This window comes from Cydia pomonella, unplaced genomic scaffold (assembly GCF_033807575.1).
Source record: "Cydia pomonella isolate Wapato2018A unplaced genomic scaffold, ilCydPomo1 PGA_scaffold_183, whole genome shotgun sequence".
In the NCBI taxonomy this organism is placed as follows: domain Eukaryota; kingdom Metazoa; phylum Arthropoda; class Insecta; order Lepidoptera; family Tortricidae; genus Cydia; species Cydia pomonella.
Window position 1 is genome coordinate 579,052 of NW_026907824.1, and position 22,477 is coordinate 601,528.

Sequence of the window (22,477 nt, forward strand, 5' to 3'; positions counted from 1 at the left end):
CCGCACACGATAGGCGTGGCCTTTTTGATTAATTAAGAAAAGGTAACTATTGGTAATTAATAAAAAAACGAATATAATAATAGGACATTTATTAATCTTTCCTTAACACATGATTAATCTAAATGGCAGCGCAATTTAATTTTACTAAATCAATTTTTTTACAAAAGTAATTAATTTATAATGAGTAAATTATATTTTGTAAATATTACATACAAATGCGCGTGTCCCATGTCATCGACGATGATATACAATTACATGTTCAATATAATAAATAAACCTATAACAAATTCGCAATAAATATGAATGGTATTCTTTATAAATCTTGAGAGCGTCCAAGAACGATTGTCGGACAATCTCAAAATTTAATCGTCTCACTTCATCTTTTTTTTTCGACTCGTTATATAACAATAATAGCGTATTGTAGTGAAGAGATCCAATACTTATTGCATTGTCAAAACATGTCTATGATTACTAATTCGTCGATTCTTCTAGAATCTTCGGATGAGCCGCTATCCGCGGAAGGCTTTTCTTCATCGGCTTAATCTGTTTTTTAATAAGGTGTTCTAGCTCCGCAAGGGATTTGATTTCCTTAAATTCTGTCGCACTTCGCGCTCCTCCGAGTCTGCCGAAGTAGCGGTAAAGATTCTGGTTGGCCTGGCACTGTCCGCAGTTGTAAGGGACGGGCACTGCGTTAGGGAAGTTCTGCTGTGCGGAGCTCATATCGGTGTTATTGCCTGGGCAGTACGGGACGAATACGACGGGAACAAAGCCGATGATTCCGTAAGGAGCGTAGTATCCGCCTTGGTTAGGTGGTTGAGGTTGCTGAGGTTGAGGTTGAGAGACGGCAGTAGAGTCATTGCCGGGGTTTACTAAATAACACGGGCACTGTCCAGGGCTCGGGACGATGGGCAGCGGGTAAGGGATGACGTAGATTGGGAATGGCGGCATTTGGGCGCCCGGTGGAGGCTGTGATGGAGGCTGTACTCCAGTGCCGGTAGGTTCGCCAACTGAATCTGTAATATAGCATGCTTATGTTAATATACGTCTTCTAATAAGCTCACTGATATAGCAATTATTTTTAAAAAACTTTATTTTTCATTTTGTATTCCAAATTTTATATTTGGAATACGGGGAAAAAATTAAAAAGTTGCGCTTCCGGCAGAATATGAACCCGTAACCTCCGCAATCCGTGCGTTACTCTTAACCAAAAAAATACCTCATTCCTTTAATATAAAATTTGGAGTATCGCTCGCAGACATATCTGCTTGTTAAAAAAATCATTCTGTATTATTTACGATTATTATATTGTTATTATTATTATATATTAAATAATTTTGCCAAAAAAAGTAATGGAATATACCATTTTTAATAAAAAATGTTTAATGGCATGAATTTAATTTTTTGAACTTACGTATACTCTGGCATGAAACTTTTAATCATAAATCAAATGATAACTTGAAACTGATAGCTTATTTTGAATTGAATGAAAAACAGCCTATGACATGAGTCGCTGGTCAAATTATAGCTTGCAAAAATGCACATTACTAGTATGTAGAAATTTACCTGGGTATCCTGGTTGACCTGCCTGACCGGGGCCTCCTGGTTGGCCGGGTTGTCCAGGTTGACCGGGACCACCTGGTTGGCCAGGTTGTCCGGGGTATCCTGGTTGACCGGCACCACCTGGTTGGCCAGGTTGTCCTGGGTACCCGGGCTGTCCAGGTTGGCCGGGACCACCTGGCTGGCCGGGTTGTCCAGGGTATCCAGGTTGACCGGGACCACCTGGTTGGCCGGGATGTCCTGGTTGCCCGGGCTGTCCAGGGTGTCCAGGTTGGCCGGAGCCGCCTGGTTGTCCTGGGGTTCCAGGTTGTCCGGGCTGTCCGGGTTGTCCGGGGTATCCAGGTTGACCGGGGCTGCCTGGTTGGCCGGCTGGTCCTGGGTGCCCAGGTTGTCCGGGTTGTCCTGGTTGTCCGGGCTGCCCTGGTTGCACATGTTCACCGGGACCACCAGGCTGGCCAGGTTGTCCTGGCTGTCCGGGGTGTCCTAGGAAATAAGTTGTTGTTCAGTTAGTATGTAAAAAAAGTGATAAAGGAATTGCATTATAAGGAAATGCATTGCAAATACAACTACATCAGAAATGTTGCGATTACCCTGGTTGATCGTAGGTACTGAAATATTACTTTTTATTTTACTTTACTTTAATACATATACTTACATATACATGTATAGATATAAAATCAGATGAACTTACAAAGCAGAGACACTAAGATTATCCAGTACTGCCAGCAAAGTGCTTACTTAAGGATTTAAACGTTCGGCCAACACTGATAGACAGAGATAGATTGCCAGAAGTGTGAAGCTGACGGACATGAGAGACACCATAGTAGTGGAAGAAAGATTTTAGATATTCGGGAGACTGAGGGTCGATAAGAACAGAAAAGAGGCAGCGACGTGCAGGCAAGGGAGTTGCAGGGCATGCGAATGTTGCGCCGAATACGAATAGGAAACTAGCCAAGTTTAGAGCCGAATGAGGAGACATGATGGTACTCGTATTTACGCAGACAGAAAACAAAACGAATACCTACAATTATTCATTAAGGTCAATCCATAGTGACTCGCATTACTTCATAGTCACTATACGTGACGATCATGTCGTATATTTTCATTTTTTTGCTGCCTATATCGAAAAGTTGATAATGATATCACAAAGGACCTTAGTGTGAATAATAAATAAAAATACTTTACCTCTAATAAATTAATTAAACAAAAAAGTGGAAAATAACTCAGTGTCTCGCGTTACATGAAATGAACGCGGGGTTTTTCATCTTATACGTTTATTGATTTCCCTTTGATATTTGAATGAAATAATTATTACAAAATAACAAAACAATAACATCAATAATCAAATTTAGACCATATTTAAAAAAGATTTTCTGTAATATCTGGGAAATAAAGTCGAGGATGACAAAATCTCTATGTTGTTGTGTTGAAGTGCCAAATGACACTTGTACAAAATTGCAGTACAGTAAATGAAAATATTGTTTTTTGCTTAACTTGCGTTACGCAATAACACGCAATTTTATTTTCTTTGCAATGCAATATGCATCTTGCATTGCAATTAAACTAACGCGTCAAGAGATAAATAAGGTTTAGTTACCTCTTATTTGAGTATAAATTTGTCTAATTTTTAATATTCGTGACTACTTCTTTTACGTTTTTGATTGCTTTCACAGCAGCACGGACACTGACGAATATTGATAACGATTGACTTAATGTCATATAATTAGGGTAAACCCTCTATTCCTGGCCACCCTCCAATTACTGGCCACCTTATACTAAAAGGAATTCTGTTTACTAAACACACAATCTAAGTTAATCTTCAGAACGATAGTTATTTACTTTACTTGAATTGTAAATAAATAAACATAATTCTTATTTTAGCCATTTTAGTATAAGGTAACCAGTAATAGACGGCTTACCCTACTACTTCTACCCTTATTTGTTTATTTTACGTTCAAAAACATTATTATTACAATACATTATTTTTTCCTTGTCGTGTCCGAGTTATGTGGATTGACCCATTAAACGATCCAATTTGTCAACGAGCTCCTCATTTAAGTCCGAAATATCTGGGAAACCGAGCTTTGCTCCGATAACATATAAAAACCCAGAAATGCGAGTTTTCCCTGAGATAAGACCTAGCTAGATCGATTCTTCGCCCCCGAAAACCACCATATAGAAAATTTCATCGAAATCCTTAGAGCCGTTTCCGAGATCCCCAAAATATATATAAATATACAAGAATTGCTCATTTAAAGGTATAACGCACATCACCATAGTAGATTATTGTCAGAATTAAAGTTTGTACTAGTAATATTCATAGGGATATTAGAGTTAGTTCTATTTTAAAACGATAAGTACCTGATTGTCCTGGATGACCGGGTTGGCCTGGTTGTCCTGGGTATCCAGGTTGACCGGGACCACCTGGTAGGCCGGGTTGTCCTGGATGCCCGGGCTCTCCAGGGTATCCAGGTTGGCCGGAGCCGCCTGGTTGACCTGGTTGTCCTGGGGTTCCAGGTTGTCCGGGCTGTCCTGGTTGTCCAGGGTATCCAGGTTGACCGGGGCTGCCTGGTTGGCCGGCTTGTCCTGGGTGTCCAGGTTGTCCGGGTTGTCCTGGTTGCCCATGTTCACCGGGACCACCTGGCTGACTAGGTTGTCCTGGCTGTCCGGGGTGTCCTAGGAAATTAGGTGTTGTTCCGTTAGTTTGTAAAAAAAAGTGAAAAAGGAAAAGGAATTATAAGGAAATGCGTTGCAAATACAACTACACTAAAAAGGTTGCAATTGCCCTGGTTGGTCGTAGGTACGGAAATAGGGTACGTGTATATTTATTATTCATTTATTTTAATCTTTATAGTACATAAGGAAACACAATGTACAAAAGGCGAACTTAATGCCATAAGGCATTCTCCACCAGTCAACCTTTAGGCAAAGCAGATAAGTTGTAAGCGTTGCAAAAACATGTGGTATAGATGATACAATTAGGTACCTGTACGAACACAATAATAAGAAAAACATAAACATAAATATAATATATAAATAATATTGATACAATAGTACATTGTACAACGAGGGGGGTAAGTGAAAATTTGGACACGAGGGTGGTAATTTAAAAAAAGACCAGAGTTTGCAATATTCTTACCCCCGGAGTTACACACAATGTTTTTCATCACACTTGCGAAGAAAAAACTAAATTTTAAGTAAAATAATTCTTAAAAACGGTGACATATCAAACATTCGTCCGCCATTTTGCAATTTCTTGGCAGGTGAGGCATCGAAGGCACAGACCCATTCGGCATTCAGCCACGATTGAAAATTATGTAAAATATTTTAAACGGCTGTTAAATTAATCAAATTAAATAATTTTAAACATGAACAAAAATATTAAATTATAAACGTCAGTATTTTAAAAGTAAAACTCGTTTATGCTACTTGGTTTGTATGACTAAGTGACATAATAAAAGAAAAAGCTAGAACTCCCTAGGGAGTTATAGCTTTTTTTTCACAATCGATAACTCCCGCGGGAACAAAATAGGCCTTTGTCCTTCTGCACACCTGCATGAAATAAGATCTATTTCGAGCAAGTCTGATGAAAAAGATATACTTACGTATACATACATACATATAAAATCAGATGAACTTACAAAGCAAAAAAACAAAGATTTTCCAGTACTGCCAGCAAAGTCCTCACTTGAGGATTTTAGGAAATAGGATGTTGTTCAGTTTGTAAAAAAGTGAAAGAGGAATTGCATTATTTATTGCAAATACACCTACTTTAAAAATTAGAGATGCCGAATATTCGTCGCACCTCTAGTTGCAATTGCCCTGGTTGTATAAAGGGATCTTAGAGTTCTAGTTCTATTTTTAAACGATAAGTACCTGGTTGTCCTGGCTGACCAGGCTGTCCAGGTTGACCCGGGTGTCCTGGGTGGCCAGGCTGGCCTGGTTGTCCAGGGTATCCTGGTTGACCGGGGCCTCCTGGCTGTCCGGGTTCTCCCGGATGTCCTGGCTGCCCAGGTTGTCCAGGCTGTCCTGGGTGTCCAGGTTGACCTGGCTGGCCGGGTTGTCCTGGGTATCCTGGTTGGCCCGGGCCTCCTGGTTGACCGGGTTGACCTGGGTATCCTGGCTGTCCGGGTTGTGCTGGGTGACCTGGTTGACCAGACTGACCAGGCTGTCCGGGGTGTCCTGGGTAACCTGGTTGACCAGGCTGACCAGGTTGTCCGGGGTGTCCGGGGTGTCCTGGGTAACCGGGTTGTCCGGGCTCTCCTGGGTGTCCTAGATAATATAAAATTATTAATACAGAAGGAAAAAACACAAAACAGCTTTGATCGAAATAATTGACCTGGGTGTTACGCTGACATAAATTGTATCTCGGGATGTTTGGAAGCTTTTGTTATTAAGGATGTTTCAAAATCATAAGGTAAAGTCAAATATTAAATATCAATATAGATATGGTTTTGACATTTTGTCCGTGTCGATACCTTGACTGCACTGCCGAACTATATTCGGATTATTTCGTCTAACATTTTTTATTTATTTACTCTATATTTTAAATGTATTATTTTAATAATAATACATTTAAATTAACAGAAAAGCGCCGTGTGTTGTCCTATTGAGTTTGTATCGACACTAGTTTTATTAATTATTTAAAATGAAAAACGTGCCTGGTTGTCCTGGCTGTCCTGGTTGACCTGGGCCTCCCGGTTGACCGGGTTGTCCTAGATTAAAAAAAAAACAAAGTGTTACCAAAGTCCGCCGGATACAGATTGGAAGAAATGATGCGAATCACATTTTAAAAAAGTAGAGGTAAAGCAATCGGTGATTTTATCGATAAAGAATGTTTTAATTTTTTATTACGACTTATGATTTTGAATATTTCCACTTTTGTAATATAAATTATTCGTATCCAATTTGTTAAACCTTTTAACCACTTATAATTTTTAATCGAGCGTGCTCGTGTCACTGCCGGTACGAAGTTACACGAAGTTTTGTCTTATTTAGCAGACTACGGCGAAATTAGCTGTTTATTGTGTCTTATAGATCAGTCTACGGCGGTTACAAGGTTAAGAAAAACCAATTTAGAGACAAATCACAGCACAATATCGTAAGAAAGTATCTTATGCGTAATCTTCGCAGAAAACCAGCGTCAGGGTTTAGCTTCGCCTTATGCTTGAGTAGACAAATGGGATTATGTACAGCTGCACACTTGCACATAGTAGGCTTGACTCCCCAAACAAACAAACTTTATGCAGGGGATGGTCAACTAGGTATCTTTGCAACTGACTGTAGGTACAAGTACATTATTTGTGTTCACATGTCAGTTGTACAAGTTTCTTTTCATCTAATTGTTTTAAGCCGTTGAGTGTTAATAAAAAGGCACAACTCTTTCTATACTTCATGGTCCTTTCTGTGATTTCTTTCTTTTTTCTTGATTAAGGAAAAGTAGAAGTACCAAATATGCCGTTAAATGGGGATCCCCATTATTTTTGTTACACCTTTGTATGTTTCTTACTCTTATTTTAAAAGTATAAAAATAAACTGTACCCGGTTTTCCTGGCTGACCAGGTTGTCCTGGGTGTCCGGTTTGATCGGAGCCGCCTGGATATCCAGGCTGTCCGGGCTGTCCAGGTAGACCTGGTTGTCCTGGATATCCAGGTTGACCGGGCTGACCTGAATCACAAGAATAATTTGAGTTCATGTGCACCTGAACTATTAACTGAATAATTGATTAGAAAACTAAATTAAATCGTCAGTTGCTCTTATACCTTGGTGAAATAGAAATAGAAATATATTTATTGCAAGAACATAGTATTTTGATGCAATTGGTGGTCTTAGAATAAAAAGTCCTTATGTTCTACCCTATGTAAGGCATGCAATATAAAGCAATTAAATAATAAAATCATGGAAAAATTTACAAAATTTCAATAGGTCAACATAATAATAAAATAATTTATTTATTGATTTTCGTCGGACATGAATTCTTGAATTGAATAGTAACACTTTAATGATAACCATTTACAGAGGGCATTTTTAAATAGCCGCAGTTCAGTTTCCAATATGTGTTTTGGTAATTTATTATAAATTTGAATGACCATTGAGTATACATTATTTTTAAACACATTTTTTCTTGCTCTAGGTAAGAATATTTGGTTTCTACGTCTGGTCGATCTAGGAAAAAATTTACTATTTGTGTCAAAATATTCAAGGTGCTCTCTCACAAATAAAGATGCCTGTAATATGTACATGCATGACAGTGGAAGAACTTTTGTAAATTTGAATAATGGTCTGCAAGGCTCTTGAAAATGGACATTGCAAACGGCACGCACACATTTTTTCTGAGCCAGGAATGCTTTATGAACATCTACAGAGTTGCCCCAGATCAATAATCCATAGCTCAAGATGGATGAGACATATCCGTGGTAGGCTGTTAAGGCCACAGCTTTAGAGGAAATTCTGCTAAGTCGTCTTAGAGCAAATACGAACTTGTCGAGCCTATCACATACATTGGCGACATGACATTTCCAGCTGCAAAATTTATCTATGTGAATCCCTAGAAACTTGGTGGATTCTACTTGACTACTGTGACTAAGTCCTGTTACCAGAATTTTCACGGAATAAAAGGAAATAGGTAGCAATTTTTAAGTATTAAGTTGCAAAGCTTATTTACTATATAAATGATAAGGTTTGCAAAATTTCTTATAGCACTCGGAAAAATGGCGTAAAAAACACGTCATAAATACGCTTCCTGTTTATGTCGTTTTTAAATGCTATTTATTTCTAATCATATTAAGGATGTATCAGCCTTGAACAATACGATAGCTTTATTATTCATCTTTAATTTTATATATAGTTTACATGGGTTTCTTTGATTAAATACAGAGTCTACATAGTTTCCCAAGCCTGTCTTCTGCACCATTTTTTAAATCTATACGTTTTCGTGTGAAATTGAAAAGTATGCGATTCGGGGGACGATAGGGGAATATTTTAGGTATAAACTAGTAAAAAAAATGATGGTCACAAAATTTGCGGTAGTATTGAGGCCTCATTAAAACAAGCAATTGAACCTTCTGGCAAAGTTGCAAGATTGCATTTGACACACTTTTGTAAAGTCTTGTACACTTTTGTAAATTTTCATTCATACATTGACCACGTGTTTACGTATTCAGGCAATCTGGAGCTTTCCAAGGATTACCATAAATTGTCGTGTCAATTTTAAATGTGAATTTTTTATTATTTATTTATTGTACCATGTTCTGATCATTACAAAATAAGCTATCAAACTGTGCCTAAACTTTTTTTATTTATTTTAAGCTCTATTTTATACTTAATCAGTTGAAAACCTAGCAACAGAACTTAGTGACCGACTAGGTATAGGTAGGTTTAAATTTTACCAAACCCTTTAAGTAGGTTTGAATTTCTAGCGAAAAAAAAAAAACTTTAAAAATGCGGTTTCACACTAGAATTTTATATTTTTGGAAGCGCGTATAGACGCGTATAGACGGAATTTAGAAAGTATGTAAGCGCGTAACGCCGAAACGAGCGTATACGCACAGAAAAAAGTACTAGTCTATAACCGTCCTTAACATGCAACCGGAAAAATATCTAAGATAATCATACTGTTGACACGCAGATAATTTACCTGGTGTTCCGGGTTGTCCTGGTTGACCAGGTTCTCCGGACTGACCAGGTCCTCCGGGTTGTCCTGATTGTCCTGGGTATCCGGGTTGTCCTGGGTGGCCAGGCTGACCGGGCTGTCCAGGGTATCCAGGTTGTCCCGGTTGTCCAGGTTGTCCTGGTTGTCCCGGGTGTCCAGGCTGTCCGGGCTGTCCTGGTTGTCCCGGGTGTCCAGGCTGACCGGGCTGTCCTGGTTGTCCAGGGTATCCAGGTTGTCCAGGCTGTCCAGATCCCCCTGGTTGCCCTGGTTGTCCTGGGTATCCGGGTTGTCCTGGTTGTTCAGGATAACCGGGTTGTCCTGGCTGTCCGGGTTGACCGGGTTTACCAGGTTTACCTGGCTGCCCTGGCTGACCTGAACCGCCTGGTTGGCCGGGTTGTCCTGAAATTGTAAACGACTTAGAAAACTATCACAAACAGATATAGCTTATTCATCAACAGAAAAACGTTAATAAAAGACGAGAAGTTTAAAGAAATGGGCTTATCTCTGATGAGACCATCAGGGATCATAGCCAAATTGACAATCGATTACCATCGACAAATGCTGATCGAAAAGTAAAAAAAATATATAGATGCAAACGAAGTCATGTATTTTTTTTCTATACATTATTGAAGTATCTATTGGCGTTTTGTATTAACGATTGTTACTTGGCTAGGCTTCCTGGTGAAGTATTCATGTATAATAATGTCGATTGTCATACGTGAATATTAAAAATAGAATTCTACAATTCGTCGATCTTTAGTCATGAACAGCGTTTGTAGCTTTAGTAAAACGTTTGAATGAATTTAACGGCTTCTGATTATGAGCATTTTAAAAGTAAATCACATTTTACGGTGTCAATTATATCATATCAATGTCCAGAACCCACACCATAAGCCTTATTGAGCTTAATGTGGGACTAGGTCGATTTGTGTAAGATTTTCTAAAATTAATTTAATTCTTTTATTTTCGTAGTTAATTGGCGCCAGAAGCAGAAGTAGCTAAGCTGGTGTTTAAAACGGCCTTCACTCGCATTCTGTTAGCAATAAAGAAGCGATCAGTACATCGTTGAAGTACCTGGTTTTCCTGGTTGACCGGGTTGACCTGGGTATCCAGGCTGACCTGGTCCGCCGGGCTGTCCTGGTTGTCCTAGAATTATAGAATTTATATAAATATAGAATAGAATAGAATAGAATTTCTTTATTTGCCAAAATACGTATGGTACAAGATGATAACAGAAAAGGTTTTACATATGTGTCAGTATTCAGTCGAAGACACGACATGCAAAAATTAACATAAAATAAATCAGTATAGAAAAATTAAGAAATAAAACAGTGGCTAAATTTTTCATAGTAAAATAATAATAATAGTAACATCCACTTGTAACAATTCGAAAATTAAATAATAGAATGTCCAAGAATAAATAAAACTTATAAAACTAACATCGATAAATTAAAATTTGATATTAAAAGTAAAATTGCAAAATGGATGTCGTATATAATTTATTTAAAAGTCATTGGGAGAATACATTAAAAATAAGATGTAAAGAAATATACATAAACTCTACTACTGAAAATTTTACTTTACTAATTTCTGCTCTAAAAATTCCCTAACACTGTAAAAGCAATTTTCAGACAGCCATTTTGTAATCTTATTACTAAATTGGTTACTATTAATTTGCTTTAGCTCATCAGGAAGACTGTTGAATATAACTATACACATATTGTATGCATTTTTGTGGTATACAGTAGAATGTGAAGGAGGCTGATAGTCCTTATATTGCGCTCTACGATTTCCGGCAAAAACATCAAATCTCTTTTTAAAAAGTTCAGGGTGTTTTTTCACAAATAGACATGCTTTTTTGATGTACATGCAAGGCAAAGGCAAAACATTAAATTTCCTAAACAGTGGTTTACAACTGTCCGTGATCCAAGCGTTGGCTATCGCACGAATGCACTTTTTCTGTCGAATGAACGCTTTTTCAATGTCGACCGAATTGCCCCAAAGTAAAAGACCGTAGTTAAGTACAGATGCAACATATCCGTGATAGGCAGTTGTTGCGGCCTGTAGAGATACCGTATTTCGAAGTTTCCTTAGAGCGAACACAAATCCGTCAAGTTTGGAACAAACAACTTCGACGTGTTGTTTCCAGCTTAAGTTTTTGTCAATATGTAATCCTAAAAATTTCACATTATCACATTTTTCTACTAAGATGTCATTATATTTGATATCAAGTTGGCCAGGATTGGTTTGATAGGAATGAAATTGTGTATACACTGTTTTCGTTAGGTTGATATTGAGATTGTTCTTGCTGGTCCATGTGCTGATATCGGCCAAGGCTTTATTTATTTCAGCTTCATACGTTAAAATATCCTCTCCCTTAATTATTAGTGTAGTATCGTCCGCAAATAATATGCACTTTTGTACGGTAGCTTGGGGAAGATCATTGACATAAACCAGGAATAACAATGGGCCCAAGTTACTGCCCTGAGGAACTCCCCATCTATTTTCGCGAAAATCAGACCGGAACTTTTGTTTCACAAGACTTTTCCCCTGACTAACGAATTTTTCAATTTCTGTGCACTGTTTTCTGTCCCCCAGGTAGCTTTTGAGCCAAGTAAGTACTGAGCCTCTAATTCCATATATTTCAAGCTTCTTCAACAGTATGTTATGATTAACAGTATCGAATGCCTTACTTAAGTCAAGGAAAATTGATGTAATTGGCAATTTGTTATTTATCGCTTCTGAGACATATTTGACAAAATGAAAACATGCTAATTCAGTCGAATGACTTTTTCTAAAACCGAACTGATTTGGTTGTAATATATTTTTCTTTTCAAGGTAATTCGTTAACCTCATACACATTGCTCTTTCGAATAATTTAGATAAAACCGGAACTAATGTTATGGATCTTTGCGACTACCCTTTTTAAATAAGGGTTTAATAATTGATAACTTTAGTTGTTCGGGAAAAATGCCTTGAGCGAATGATAGATTTATAATATGGGTCAGTGGATGGGTAAGGCTTATTGCATTTAATTTCAAAATATTCGTAATAATGTCATCATAGCCACACGCTTTACTGTTATTCAGCGACAGAATTAATTTGTACACTTCATGTTCATCAACTGGTTTCAAAAACATTGAATTTATTTGATTAACCAGATTGCTTGTTACTTGGGAGGGTGCTTGTATGATATCTAAATTAGAACTAGTAATATTTATGAAATAATTATTAAATAAATTACAAATCTCTTGTGGATCGGTATATGTAAAATTATTAAATTCTATAGATTCAAGATTGTTGTTATGATTATTCTTAGATGTCATCGATGATATTATATTCCACGTCGCCTTACATTTATTCTTATGATTTATAATGAGCTGTTTATTGGTCATTTTTTGAGATGCAAAAATACACTTCCTGAGAATATTATTATAAGATTTGAATACCTGTTTGTTTTCATTCTTATTTTTTGATGTTCTACATTTCATATAGAGATTACGTTTCGTGTGACATGACTTTCGTATTCCCTTGGTTATCCACTTTAATTTATTATGGCGATTACTAGTTTTAATTTTAATCCAGGGAAAACACAATTCATAAAATAAACGCAACAGGTCGTAGAACTTTGAAAACGCTTCATTAAAATCCTCAGTACCCAGAATGTCAGAGAAAGATAGTGCAGAGATGCATTCAGAAAATTTAGCAATATTTTCATAATTATAATCTCTTACGAACTCAAACCATCGAATACATTTATCGGACCTTTGCACATTGATAGTTAGTGTTTGTGCCTTATCATGGTCAGATAAACAAAGACTATGAGTCTCACTTGCCACTTTTTTAATGTTTATATTGCTGGCAATTTGGTCCAGGCAAGTATTACGCCTGGTTGCTGTGTTAATATGCATGACAAAATTATAGTTCATTAGTGTACTCTTCAGGTCTTGGCTAAACAAGCTGTCTGTTAAAATATTAATATTCCAATCACCGCAAATTACTATTTTCTTTTTCTTGTACTTCGTTACTAAATGCATTAACAAAATATTTAACTTATGGATAAATAGGCCTACATGAGATCGAGTTTGTTCAGGTATTCTGTAAATTACTACGATTATAAGATTTAATCCAGCAATCTCGGTTCCACAGCACTCAAAGTAGAAATTTGTTGCCAGTTTAGGGTCTAGTTTAATAGATTTTACCTCTACCGATTTTTTTACTAGGATAGCAGTACCACCTCTGCTGCCTTATATAGATTATAGCTTTTAATTAGGAGTAATATAAATAGTTCCTCACATAACTTTGTTGAAATTTATTAAATATTGGAGTTGAGAACTGTTTTAGTCGAGTGAGAAGGAAATTTCGATCCGTAAATTTTTCTCTTATAATTGTAATTAAGAAGGTCTCATTTCTCAACCGATTCATGTGAAATTTTGAGATCAGGTTCGGTAGTTATTGTGACACTTTCTGTCACTTCGGTGTTTGTGCAGCGCAGAGTTAGCTTAGTCAGACTATCGAATGTGTTGTAGATACGTCACTGAAGTACCTGGTTTTTCTGGTTGACCAGGTTTTTCCTGGGTATCCAGGTTGTCCTGGCCCGCCGGGCTGTCCTGGTTGACCTGGGTATCCCGGTTGGCCAGGTCCTCCGGGCTGTCCGGGTTGTCCTGGGTGTCCGGGTTGTCCTGGTTGTCCGGGTGTTCCAGGTTGTCCTGGTTGTCCGGGCTTTCCAGGTGTACCAGGTTGGCTGGGTCCTCCAGGTTGGCTTGGGTATCCTGGTTGTGCGGGTTGACCTGGCTGGCTGGGTCCTCCGGGTTGTCCGGGCTGGCCTGGTTGTCCTGGCTTTCCGGGTTGCCCTGATTCATAACAAAGTTTCGTTAGAAGTGTTAGTATATACATGTGGTTTTGGCATCAGTGAGCTAAAAAAAATTGTTTGTATTCAAGATACTATTGCTATTTTTTTTACAAAAGTTACTGAATTTATGAAGTAGTTCGGTAAAAAATAAATAAAAGAAACATTCATGTAAGTAGTTCGGACAGTCAAAACTGATAGCCTCAATTCTGGGATGACATTGTCAAGTTGCACCGCGTTTTAGGATCGATCAAGTCTGCCTTAATCAGTGATACTAACGTATCTCTGCTATAAGCGTAGGTGAACTACAAAGGGTAGCACTGCAACGCCATGTTAATTGTCGCAAAGTCTTAATGTCAAGTTTAATTCTGATTTATGGCCACATGGTTGCAAACTCTCAGACGTGCAAGGGTGAGTACGTAAACTGGTAGTGGGCAGCAGAAGACAATGTCAATTTTCTATTTACTTAATAAGGTTGCAGATTCTCCAACGCCATGATTTTTTGGGACGTAATCATGATAAATAATAACCGTCGCAAAGCAAAACTGACAAATCTAGTGTGGTTCTTCATTGCAAAGTGTAGAAGAATTAGCATTAATTTAGTTTCCTTAAAGGCGGCTCGGCGACAGGGGTGAAATTTTAATCACCAGCCATACTCTGCGTAGTGATTATATAAGTAATACTGAACAACTTTTAATTATAAAATTTGACTGTTTTATACATTCCGGCTCATGTGATACCGCTGATTTCTATGAGACAGCCAATTTTTTTTTTTTGCGATTTCTGCACTGGTCCCAGTGGTCCCATAATAAATTTGTTCAGTATGACCACAAAACCACTACGCAGACTATGGCTGGTGATTAAAATTTGAACCTTTATAGGGAAAGCTACGAAAATAAGGCAATTAAATTCAATTTAGCAATCTAATCGGACCAACGAATCTTACCTAAACAGAGTCAAAGTTACAAAATAAATTAATATATAGGTAGGTATCGGAAATTGAAAATGAAGCTCTTAACATTTTTCTCTATTTTATGGAACAATTATTCGTTATTTGGATCATAACTCTAGATTATTAAATATAAGAAGGTATTATTTCATTTCACCTAAATGAAACCAGTTTTGTTCAATCTTATCCGCCCATTTCTCTTATATCCATTTATTTTAAGGCTGCATTTGAGCATATTATTTTTTTTATTTAGAAAAAAGTTGCCTGAAACAGCGATTGATAATAAACTTTCGCTGGCTGAAATTAGTTAAGAACGAAATAACCACAACCAATATTGATAATGTAAACGAATGTACAAATAATCAGCATGACTGTATGAATGAGGTACTAAATTAATTAAATCGGAAAGAATGTTCGTCTGGAAGTAATTATTTATAAGTCAAGCCTGTAGCGACTGGACACCGAACAACACCACCATAAACCACACACCCCATATAACCAATTTAATTTTGACGGTTGTGGTGGCACTAACAAAACTGTCTTACTACGATTTCAGGTCGCTTCAGGCATGATTTGTTAAACTGTAGTTTTAATAATAAAAATGGTCGAAATTAAACTTTCATGAGATATATGTGACCACGGCCAGCGAAACCGGCTTTGCTTGTATGTTGTACCTTTATATGCATAACCTGTCGAGGCGTTCTTATGGCAAGCAAAAAAGTGCCAGGTTTTGCCGATGGCGGTCAGATATTATAAAATGTTTAAAGAAAAATGGTTATACTCACGTGAATTATTGCGCGCATTGCACGGAGCACAGCCGTCGCGAGCACTGAAGCCTCAGGAAGGACCCCCGATAGGTTCGAAACATGTAACCGTTTTTCTTCAATATTTTAATAAAAATGATGTACCTGGCTGTCCTGGATATCCTGGTTGTCCTGGTTGTCCTGGATATCCTGGTTGTCCCGGTTGTCCTGGGTATCCTGGCTGTCCGGGTTGTCCTGGGTATCCAGGCTGGCCAGGCTGCCCAGGTTGTCCTGGGTATCCAGGCTGGCCAGGCTGCCCTGGTTGTCCTGGGTATCCTGGTTGACCGGGTTGTCCTGGCTGTCCGGGGTATCCTGGCTGTCCAGGGTATCCTGGCTGTCCTGGGTATCCTGGTTGTTCGGGTTGTCCGGGGTATCCTGGTTGTCCTGGTTTACCGGGTTGTCCTGGGTATCCTGGCTGTCCGGGTTGTCCTGGGTATCCGGGTTGGCCTGGCTGTCCGGGTTGTCCTGGGTATCCAGGCTGGCCTGGCTGCCCAGGTTGTCCTGGGTATCCTGGTTGACCGGGTTGTCCTGGGTATCCAGGTTCGCCTGGCTGTCCGGGTTGTCCTGGGTATCCAGGTTGGCCTGGCTGCTCAGGTTGTCCTGGGTATCCTGGTTGACCGGGTTGTCCTGGCTGTCCGGGGTATCCTGGCTGTCCAGGCTGTCCTGGTTCTCCGGGTTGTCCGGGGTATCCTGGTTGTCCTGGTTTACCGGGCTGTCCTGGGTATCCTGGCTGTCCGGGTTTTCCTGGGTATCCAGGTTGGCCTGGCTGTCCGGGTTGTCCTGGGTATCCAGGCTGGCCTGGCTGCCCAGGTTGTCCTGGGTATCCTGGTTGACCGGGTTGTCCTGGCTGTCCAGGGTATCCTGGTTGTCCAGGATGTCCTGGGTATCCTGGTTCTCCGGGTTGTCCGGGGTATCCTGGTTGTCCTGGTGTACCAGGTTGGCCGGGTTGACCAGGCTTTCCGGGTTGTCCTGGGTATCCTGGTTGACCGGGAAGTCCTGGGTGTCCAGGCTGTCCGGGTTGTCCTGGGTATCCTGGTTGTCCGGGCTGTCCTGGGTATCCTGGTTGTCCAGGTTTACCGGGTTGTCCGGGTTGTCCTGGGTATCCAGGTTGTCCTGGTTTACCGGGTTGGCCGGGTTGTCCTGGGTATCCTGGCTGTCCTGATTGTCCTGGCTTACCAGGTTGGCCGGGTTGTCCTGGGTATCCAGGTTGACCGGGTTGTCCTGGATATCCTGGTTGTCCTGGTTTACTGGGTTGACCGGGTTGTCCTGGGTGTCCAGGCTTTCCGGGTTGTCCTGGGTATCCTGGTTGTCCTGGTTGACCGGGAAGTCCTGGATGTCCAGGCTGTCCGGGTTGTCCTGGGTATCCTGGTTGTCCGGGCTGTCCTGGGTATCCTGGTTGTCCAGGTTTACCGGGTTGGCCGGGCTGTCCGGGGTATCCAGGTTGTCCGGGTTGTCCTGGGTATCCAGGTTGTCCTGGTTTACCGGGTTGGCCGGGTTGTCCTGGGTATCCTGGCTGTCCTGGTTTTCCTGGCTGACCGGGGTATCCTGATTGCGTAAATGAGAAATGATATGTTTTGTACAAAAACGCTATTTGCATTTTGTGCTATTAAATATAAATGAAACGAATAATGTGTAAAGGCGTAAAGTGAGTAGGTAGTTTCAATTAATGAATGATTTAGTTTTTGTGAGTTAATAGTTACGATAGAACGTGAGTGAGTGGTCATGTCACAGTGGTAGTTGTAATCATGTAAGTATTTTATGTATTATTAATTTTCACTGACCTGAACGTAGTAAGTTCATTAATATTAACTCTTCATATAAACATAATCTATTTAATTGGTACTTTTGATATAAGTATAAAATGTTATTTTTACTGACTCATTTCAACTTAAGGGCGGTAGGCTTAACACAGGAGAGGCTTTTCTAACTGTATTCATTGAAGAGGGACGGGCAGTCTATCTCGCGGGCGAGATTTTGTCGCGCCACTTCTATACTAGCCTGGCATATTCCTTTAGGATGGGAGTAAGATGTTAATAATAATTTAATTTTAAAAGTAAATATCTTTTAATTCTGACAATTATTTCTGAAGACTTACAGACCAATTCGAGTTTTAGTTACTAAATCCCATTCCAATATGATACTGATCTGTCAGTGTCAAAAGTGATGTTCTCGAATTCGAGTTTTAGTTACGAGTATTAGATCTCAGTCCAATATGTCAGTGTCAAAACTGTCAAGTGATTTTTTTGGTTGAAGGTTGACATTGACATAATGCGTAATTCAGCAGGTCCTCTAAAGGAGATTGGAACCATCACATACTGGAATGATATCAGATCTATGTTAGATCAGTATCATATTATAATTGATACTGACCTAACATGGATCTGGCTTGAATATTGAAATCAGCTCGGTTTCTTAGCGAATTTTCCTTCACCGAGAAACGTGAAATACAGATAACATTTGGTAAAAGTACATAAGTTTAGAGCAATTTATTGGTACGAGCCCGGGTTCGAACCGACGGCCTCTGGTCTGGAAGTACGCTTAACCTTCTGCATTCATAATCGATCTAATTCTCCTAGTGTTTATGAGTAATCAGTATCACTTGCTCTATTGCTTCGGATCCCAGTCCGCTCAGAGCTAAGCTAAGTGAACCTGAACTAATCTGTTTTCCTAACGATGTGGGACTGCATCCAGTCACACCTCTAATTCTAGAGGGCCCACCCAATCTTGCGGTTACGTAGCGTTTGTGACCTAAACTAACTGTTGTTTGATAACGTATATTTGTCTGATGGAAGGTCAGCGCTGGAAGTCACCAGCATTATGTTGAGATGAGGCTATTTTGTGGCACCTTTCGAGTTTCCATATTTGTCTTTTGTGCTTGTGTTTACGAATAAATTATTTCATATTCTTATAATATTAACATATAAACGTACCTGGTCCGCCTGGGCCTCCTGGGCCTCCCGGTCCTCCCGGAGTGCCCGGAGATCCTGGGCTACCCGGAGCACCAGGTTGTCCGGGGGACCCTGGAGGACGGCTCGGTCCACCTGGGCCAGAAGGACCGCCTAAAATGAAACAAGATTATTTGTTAATAAAAATTGCTGTGATAATTTTGTTTTTTCTTATTTCTATCACTGGTTTTGGAAGTTTTCTAGTCGGTACATGAATTCGTACCATATACAAGGTGTAAGAAAAATAGTGAAGATCTATTTAAGGGCATATTCGGTATCGTGTTCTAATTACAAAAAAGTAGAAGCAACATTTTTTGACGGAAAAAAATTTGGGCTTTTTATGAAGGGGTAGCCGACTTGAACGACTTGTCCCATATTTTTTTTCACATAAAAAAAATATGGGACAAGTCGACACACTTCTACATTTTCAAGTGGAAAAAAAAAACTATATTTCCCTAATCAGAATACGATACCCCCACTATTTTTGTAAACCCTGTTTTTTTTTTAAACGGGCTTCTTACTTCGCTCACAAAACACAACTCGTTCTTTCGGTAGCCAACTGCACTGCATAAAAGAGAGAATGGCTTTGTTTGACAGATTACGGTCTGTGCTCGAAAAGTCATAGCTGTAATATGAATTTACGTATATAGATAAGGCGTTAAAAACTATATTGTAATGTTGTTAAATCTTTGAACTTTTGAAAGAATTTGCGTGACAGTTAGGTAATACCTTTAAAAAGAAAATTATTTAACTGGGTATTTAATAATACCTGGTCCGCCTGGTCCGCCTGGTCCTCCTGGGGTGCCAGGTGATCCTGGTGTTCCGGGAGTGCCGGGTTGTCCAGGTTTTCCGGGGTAGTATCCGCTTCCGCCCGGTCCATTAGGGCCACCTGGGCCTCCTGGTCCGCCCGGGCCGCCTGGTCCTCCTGGAGTGCCCGGTGATCCTGGTGTTCCAGGCGTGCCGGGTTGTCCGGGATAGTATCCGCTTCCGCCCGGTCCATTAGGACCACCTGGGCCTCCTGGTCCGCCCGGGCCGCCTGGTCCTCCTGGTGTGCCGGGTGATCCTGGTGTTCCAGAGGTGCCTGGTTGTCCGGGTTGTCCAGGGTAGTATCCGCTTCCACCGGGTCCATTGGGTCCATTAGGGCCACCCGGTCCACCTGGTCCGCCTGGTCCACCCGGTCCTCCTGGGGTGCCCGGTGATCCTGGTGTGCCGGGAGTGCCTGGTTGTCCTGGTTGTCCAGGTTGGCCGGGATAGTATCCGCTTCCGCCCGGCCCATTAGGGCCACCTGGGCCTCCTGGCCCACCTGGGCCGCCTGGTCCTCCTGGGGTGCCCGGTGATCCTGGTGTTCCGGGGGTGCCTGGTTGTCCGGGTTGTCCAGGGTAGTATCCGCTTCCACCGGGTCCATTGGGTCCATTAGGGCTACCCGGTCCACCTGGTCCGCCTGGTCCACCCGGTCCTCCTGGGGTGCCTGGTGATCCTGGTGTGCCGGGAGTCCCTGGTTGTCCTGGTTGTCCAGGTTGGCCGGGGTAGAATCCGCTTCCGCCCGGCCTATTAGGGCCACCTGGGCCTCCTGGCCCGCCTGGGCCGCCTGGTCCTCCTGGGGTGCCCGGTGATCCTGGTGTTCCGGGGGTGCCTGGTTGTCCGGGTTTTCCGGGGTAGTATCCGCTTCCACCGGGTCCATTGGGTCCATTAGGGCCACCTGGCCCACCTGGTCCGCCTGGTCCACCCGGTCCTCCTGGGGTGCCCGGTGATCCTGGAGTGCCTGGTTGTCCTGGTTGTCCGGGGTAGTATCCGCTTCCACCTGGTCCATTGGGGCCATTAGGGCCACCTGGTCCACCTGGACCATTAGGGCCACCTGGTCCACCAGGGCCTCCTGGGCCATTAGGGCCGTTAGGGCCACCTGGACCACCAGGGCCTCCTGGGCCATTAGGGCCGTTAGGGCCACTTGGACCACCAGGGCCTCCAGGACCTCCTGGTCCACCAGGACCACCTGGTGGGCAGAAGAGTCATCATTAGTATTGTAAAGAACTTTTACAATAGGAGTAATTATGTAGATAATACTCACTTATTGATGTAATACTACTATAGGTATTTACAGTACATATGGTGCTACTTTACCGCACTAGTCCGAAAATTAGCATATTACGTTACTGTGTCGAACATTTAAAGGGCCATATGTACTGTAAAACGTTGTACGATACATGTGCGAATAGGTAATTCGCAACTCGTGTCGATTTAAAACACTCCCTTCGGTCGTGTTTTAATTTATCGCCACTCGTTTCGAATTTCCTATTTTTCGCACTTGTATCGTAATGTACTATTATATATACTCTATTCCTTTAGGTAGTTAAATAAATCTAAAGAATGTGTTTTTACATTTTCGGGAACTTGATACATTTGTCAATTAACCAACCAAATAGAAAACTGCCTGGATCTCGTTCCGGTTTTACCATTTTTCTTTTAATGTACCTACATAATGTTTTCATCTACCTTCAAATGGCTGAACATTTCGTCTCGTTTTAGGGTCTTTACTAGGACGAAGTAATAGCAATGCCGATATATTCTAATTAGCAAAATAGCACGATAATAGTAGCTTCATTTTTACGATGAATAAGTAATATATCGTAGTAAAAATTCTGTACAAGTTTTAATACATCGAGTTAAATAATTGTTCTGATGAATATTCATGCCCAACCTTATTATGTTTTTTTTTTTACATTTCGCTAAATACCTAAAAAAATACACTATATGTATTGACATACATTCTAGTATCTTCTTATAATTTGGCTTTACGACTGCTGTGATCGGCAATATCGGCATTCCTTGAAGGCACGTAGGCGAATACAATATGATACCTAATAAATAACAAAATATGACTTTCGAAAACGTGACTTTCAATTTGCATACTTAAGTTTGAAGAGTCTCGGACCATGAGTTCGTTTCCTCAAATTCAGGAAAATAAAAGTTGATGTTTAGCGGTAAAAAAGTTAACGAGTGACAAGTATGGTAATTTTGTTATTAAATATCAAGGGCTGTAAGTTTACAGATCTGATCCGGAAATAACGGATCCTAGTGCTTAAGATAATTGTGAAAGTTGGTATGTTTGGATATTTGAATTTGGATGTTTAGGTGTTTGGATATCTGTTCCTCAGTCACGGAAACGCAACTGAACTGATTTTTCTAAAATTGAGCATAGATTTTAACTAGAAATAAGACAGGATACTTTCTATGTTAACGGTCCCTACGAAGCCCAACATGACTGGAGACTTGATATAGACTTACCTCACGTTGTTTTCCTTCATCGATAATCATTTGTTAAATATGTGATGTGGAATGAATAAAGTTCTTCAAAGATAAAGATAGTATATTTGTCAAGTAGTCATATTACAATGTGCTTATAAACGTTAAATAAAGCTACGCCGGCTTTAACCCTATACCTCTTTTCGAGCGGTAACGCGTGCGCCTTAGCGCTACACCAAAAAAAAAAACAACTGACGATCTCATTGGAAAGTCATAATGAGATGAGCCCGTTTCGTGGCACGTTATTTGTTTTCCCTTTTTCTCACTAGTAGCTTTTGCCCGTGATTTTCTCTACGTAATGATCTCCGGGAGAATAGCTATCTTATCCTTCTTCGGGAATAAAACTTTCTCCATACCAAGGGCGCCATTCATTTATTTAGTATGATGATTTAGGGGTATTTCTTGAAAGTGAGTGGGAGGGAG

General features: G+C 40.4%; 1 protein-coding gene across 1 annotated transcript; it reads right to left on the minus strand.

Moving 5' to 3' along the window:
• Nucleotides 1–72: 72 nt before the first annotated feature.
• On the minus strand, nucleotides 73–22,066 carry LOC133533590 (accumulation-associated protein-like). The gene is made up of 13 exons (XM_061872591.1): nucleotides 22,037–22,066; nucleotides 19,524–20,744; nucleotides 18,740–18,868; nucleotides 15,915–17,354; nucleotides 13,755–14,061; nucleotides 10,283–10,354; nucleotides 9,194–9,607; nucleotides 7,099–7,224; nucleotides 6,219–6,272; nucleotides 5,434–5,829; nucleotides 3,919–4,233; nucleotides 1,564–2,040; nucleotides 73–1,013 (listed from the first exon to the last, which is right to left on the minus strand). The coding sequence occupies exons 1-13, from the start codon at nucleotides 22,064–22,066 to the stop codon at nucleotides 472–474; spliced, it is 5,523 nt and encodes a 1,840-aa protein (XP_061728575.1). The 3' UTR covers nucleotides 73–471.
• Nucleotides 22,067–22,477: the final 411 nt, after the last annotated feature.

Bases quoted from the DNA above. Each gene is read 5' to 3' on its own strand.
- LOC133533590 (XM_061872591.1), bottom strand. From the start codon at position 22,066: ATGATTATCGATGAAGGAAAACAACGTGAG. The intron at 17,355-18,739 runs GTACGTTTATAT...TTACGCAATCAG, and splicing joins AGGAGGCCCAGGCGGACCAG to GATACCCCGGTCAGCCAGGA. The intron at 7,225-9,193 runs GTAAATTATCTG...CTTGTGATTCAG, and splicing joins AGGACAACCCGGAACACCAG to GTCAGCCCGGTCAACCTGGA.